The 4,498-nt window shown below is 41.2% G+C and overlaps 1 protein-coding gene across 3 annotated transcripts; it reads right to left on the bottom strand.

Moving 5' to 3' along the window:
• Positions 1-201: 201 nt before the first annotated feature.
• On the bottom strand, positions 202-3,692 carry LOC112275685 (uncharacterized). Of its 3 annotated transcripts, none has more exons than XM_073530464.2 (5): positions 3,274-3,692; positions 1,728-2,094; positions 1,272-1,535; positions 814-961; positions 202-652 (listed from the first exon to the last, which is right to left on the bottom strand). In XM_073530464.2, exons 2-5 carry the CDS (start codon positions 2,001-2,003, stop codon positions 336-338), a joined length of 1,005 nt encoding a protein of 334 aa, XP_073386565.1. In that variant the 5' UTR covers positions 2,004-2,094; positions 3,274-3,692; the 3' UTR covers positions 202-335. The 3 variants fall into 3 exon arrangements, with proteins under 3 accessions (XP_073386565.1, XP_024362035.1, XP_024362033.1); XM_024506267.3 differs by lacking the exon at positions 3,274-3,692 and adding an exon at positions 2,240-3,233; XM_024506265.3 differs by lacking the exon at positions 3,274-3,692 and adding an exon at positions 2,244-3,233.
• Between the last annotated feature and the right edge of the window lie 806 nt (positions 3,693-4,498).

The following is a 4,498-nucleotide window of genomic DNA, read 5'->3' as shown; positions in this document are numbered from 1 at the left end:
ATATGTATAGAAACAAGCAAATGCAATGCCGAAGGTTGGCATTGGAAATTACGACACTGATTTGGAATCTCTGCAGTATTAGATCACCAAATACTACAGCATCACTACATTACGAAGAAATATAAATTATGCCACACAGAGAACATATGAAAACATTGAAGAAAGTAGGAACAAATTGCATGTGCTCGTGAACACAATTGCTTGTGCTAGTAGAAATTCACTCTTTCTTTCATAAGTGACAAAAATAAATGGGATTGATATGGCGTAGGGCACCCTTTTCAGTATGGTATGTAGTATGCTTGTAACAATTCTGCAAAGTGAGAGTCTCAATCGAATCACTGGCTGCCATGATACATGCGGTGAAGCCTCCTCAAATCCCAGTATATTTTGGCCTGTGACAGGTAACTGATGATCCTTGCTGGGCCAGAAAGACTGGCTTCCACGAGGTTCCTTAGGAATGATTCAGAGGGCGCATATCCACGAGTGAGAATGATGAGTATTGAGCCTAACAGAGGAGTGGTGGTGATCAAAAAAGTGCCCCTTTTGATGCCAGACAAAGCAATTTTTGCAACTGTATCTGCAGGTTGAGAATAATTTGGGTTGTAAAATGAGGCCACCTGCATTCCTGCTTTTAACTCGTCCATATTGTCCGCTGAAACAGATGTAAATGTTGCACAATCAGAAGCAGATCGTTCCATGTCTTACAACTTCCGACAGACCAGGGATTGGCATGCACAAGGCAACTTCCTCATGAGGACCATCTATGGATCAAATATTGTGGTGAAAGTAATCTGTAAATATTGGTTCACTCACCAGCATTCAACATCGGTGTGTTGACAAATCCTGGACACACCAGACTAACACGAATGTTGTAAGGCGCAAGCTCCAAGCGCAAACACTCCGCTACGCCCTTGATGGCATACTTGGTTCCCGTGTACACTCCGTTGCCATACAACCAGCACTACACAGATTCGAAAAAATTGTGGCTTCACCAACCATCGGTTCATACATTAGATTTCAAATTGAGAGAACATGAACTCGGCATAGAATGTGTGTTTGTTTTTAACTCCTTATTGCAACACCATTCTATTTCTGCAACGTTGAATTAAATCCGCTGCTAATTTGCAGTAGGAGTAAGAATTACCTCTTAATTCGAATTCTAAGGGCCCTACACTAAATGTACTTCATGTTTGGCAACCGTACAACGATATCAAGGATATTTTTCGCATCATGTTTAGGTGAAAAATCTGCATAATATGACATTCTCTTACCAAAGATGCTAGGCTACCCATGAAGACGATGGAGACGGGGTGGTCGCGGCTTCGCAGCACGAGCTGGGGTAGCACCGCGTGCAAGGCGTACACTGACCCTAGAAAATTAGTCTGCACCACAGTTTGCAAGTCTCCTGCAGACAGGTCCTGAATGAGGCCACTTATTGTGACCCCAGCATTGTTAACCAATATATCGATGGGCCTCCAGTCAAATGAATCCTTCACTGCTGTGGAAATAGCTGTGTAATCTGCCACATCTGCTGCCTGAGTTTCACAAATCCATAATGAGAGATCAAAATGTCATACGTAACATTTATGAATGGAATAATTTGGGCAGGATCAATATCTGTGAAGTTCGCTTATGCACGCTCTATTGCAGCATTCTATAAATTCGCCATTTCATATGAAAATTGAGACTTTCGAACATCGAAGGTTCAAGCTAATGTCTTCTATTACCTTCACCAGCAATCGATCCTCGGAACAGTCTAGCTCCTTAAGCAAAGACATCGCCACTTTGGTCATTCTTTCACTATTTCTAGCCACAAGAGTAAGGTATGCTCCTTCTTGAAGAGCTTGCTTGGCTATTTCCAAGCCTATGCCACTGGAGGCACCAGTCAGAAATACATGCTTACCGCGAAGGTTGGACATAAAGGGTTTTCTCGGCTTCAACACAAGTATAAGACATAACGTAACTACAACGCCTATGGCAATCCATGAAAAATGAAAATACATTTTTTAACACCGCTCCGCTTGCTTTCAACGACCCGTGAGCACCAAACGGCGTGCTTAATATCTGGTACGCTTGCAGTGCGTTACACTAATTCTGCAAGAAAAGAACAGCAGCAGACTTCATCATAATCAAAGGGCTAGATGAAAATTGAATTTATGAAAACAACAAGGTAAACTGCGCTAATGAGACGTTAAACACGGCCGAGATGAAGTGAGAAGTTACATGCCGGATAGCTTACCCACCTCGAGATTGACTCGCCTCTACGAAGAGTAGTGATCGCAAGGTCTACTTAAGAAAAAAGTTGAGTGTGAGTACCGAAGTGCACACAAATTCGATTTTCAACAAACTGACACTTGAGCAACACAGGGCTTTTCGTACTGAAGCGAGTACAATGCACAAGCTTATATAGAGTGTCCCTCTTAGAACATGAACCACGTCAGGATAGACGATGCATGCTAAGAAAGGAAGCACTTCCACTACCTACAGAGCCGTCGCTGTTCAATGCAGAGAGCTAATCACAGCTACAATGGACACTTGAACAACGATCATCCATTTCTTCCGCAGCTTATTCACTACAACAAGCACTTCAGTACTCACTACCAGCCGCCTATTTCTAATCCTCTTCGTTCTTTCCATCTCCAAAAAATAAACACCCGACACACATACAAGCGTCGCAACAATCAATAGCCTGGTAAAAAAATCTCGAAGGTTTCTTGAGCAGTTTTCGAATGCAGTAAAACAAATGTCAGATACCATCCACTATCGTCTGTGATTCACCGATGACAAGTCACAATGGCAACAACTGTAGAAACCATCATTCACTCACTCAGCTCTTCTCTTTCTGATAATCTCCTCCACCCGCCGTTTTAATTTTTTTTTTATCAGCACAACAATTCGTTGAATCTGGCGTCTCGTCCTCCAAGGTACTCAAGCCCTCCACCAGCACTACTGACTCCGACGTTGACCCCTCAGTGAACCAATACCTCTTGGATTTCTTCTGGACTGATCCCCAATCTTTAGCAGTGACGAAAACTTATCTTCTGGACTGCGAATCGACTAAAATTCAAGTAAAAGGTTACACGACACTTTATCATCCGCTCAACAAAGAATTGAAGCCATCTCGTCGTGCACTCAACGCTTACGTTACCTTGCATTGCCTTGCCTCGCCTCAGCCAGGATTTTTTTTAATGAACATCAAGAGATAAGCTCGTTTCCCTGACATGCAATAAGATTGAAACCAAGGCAATAGACAAGCAGTGATAATCAAATTACCGGAACATCTTAGATGATACGTTAATCCATCCCTCGGAGTTAATCGAAGACTCGTCCAAGCGAGAGAGATAGAGCATTGAAGGAAAGCTCAATGATTCGTAGGCAATGCTGTAATAAGAACTCCGTTTCTGTTTCCGTGACGACGTTCATCACAGCGACGCCAATTTAAGGCTTGTGAGCTCGTAGACCATGACGAGATCATGCCAGCAGCAGCAGCACAGCAATTAGCAGAAAAGGCAATTAAGTTCACCGAGCTCACAAGCCTCAGTGTCGCGCCGCAGCGACTAACACCATCTCGGAACCAGCACAGCAATTCGCAGCATGCAAACGAAGACAAGAGCCAATAGCCACGAGATTAACTGAAAATGTTCGTGGCTGCCATCGGGCATGTCCTGAGGTTTAGCACTTGTTGCCCGCAACCTAACCCCTCGCAAATATTGCATGTTTAACAACAAATGGCTAAAACCCTTGGATGGCGATGAAAACTGCTTTCGTCTGTTCGTTCAGTCGAGTGTCATTGGTTTGTTGGGGTCCAATGAAGTTAAGAGTGGATTTATTGAATCATTATTTTATTTTTTGTGTTTATTTTTATAATTCTCCTGATTCTTTTCTTACTTGCAATATTTATAAATTTTCCCAATTTTTATTTATTTTTATTTTTAAGAGATCTAGGCAAAATAATAATAACAATTATGAATGTAAATGTCAATATAACTATAACTCAAGCTACATCCACACCTCAAGTTGCTACAAGCACATCCTAAATTGCTATATACACATCTAAGAAATAGAGGCCTCTAATTCATTGGTTTGGTAATTTGACCACCAATTGACCACAAATCAACTATATAATTGATCACCAATTGCTCTTGCTGCAACTCACTATGCACTAAATCTCAAACCTCATCCTTCTCTTCCTTGTCTTGGCACAAGTCTTGGACCTTTTTTCTCTCTTCCTTCTCATGGTGTGAGTCCTAGACTTCCTTCCCCTATTCTTTGTTCTGGCATAAAATAATAGATCAAAATAAAATAAAAAATAGAGTGTTTTAAAAGAATAATAATATAAAAATAATATGAATTGTTTTACACATACCAACCCATCAAAATAAACACATGCATGTATATATATTACAATGTATAATATTTTAGTCCTTGCTCATACAATCAACAAGTCCTTTTAGCAATCAAAAACTAACATGTATTATCAATTCACAGCCAAAATAGA

The sequence above is a fragment of the Physcomitrium patens genome, chromosome 23 (genome assembly GCF_059467195.1).
Source record: "Physcomitrium patens ecotype Gransden chromosome 23, ASM5946719v1, whole genome shotgun sequence".
NCBI classification, from domain to species: Eukaryota; Viridiplantae; Streptophyta; class Bryopsida; order Funariales; family Funariaceae; genus Physcomitrium; species Physcomitrium patens.
This window is presented reverse-complemented; position numbering and strand designations above follow the sequence as displayed.

Excerpts from the sequence above, each read along its gene's own strand:
- LOC112275685 (XM_073530464.2), bottom strand. The coding sequence starts at position 2,003 with ATGTATTTTCATTTTTCATGGATTGCCATAGGCGTTGTAGTTACGTTA. Across the intron at positions 1,536-1,727 it reads AGGATCGATTGCTGGTGAAG|GCAGCAGATGTGGCAGATTA; the intron begins GTAATAGAAGAC and ends TGTGAAACTCAG. Across the intron at positions 962-1,271 it reads TGGGTAGCCTAGCATCTTTG|TGCTGGTTGTATGGCAACGG; the intron begins GTAAGAGAATGT and ends GAATCTGTGTAG.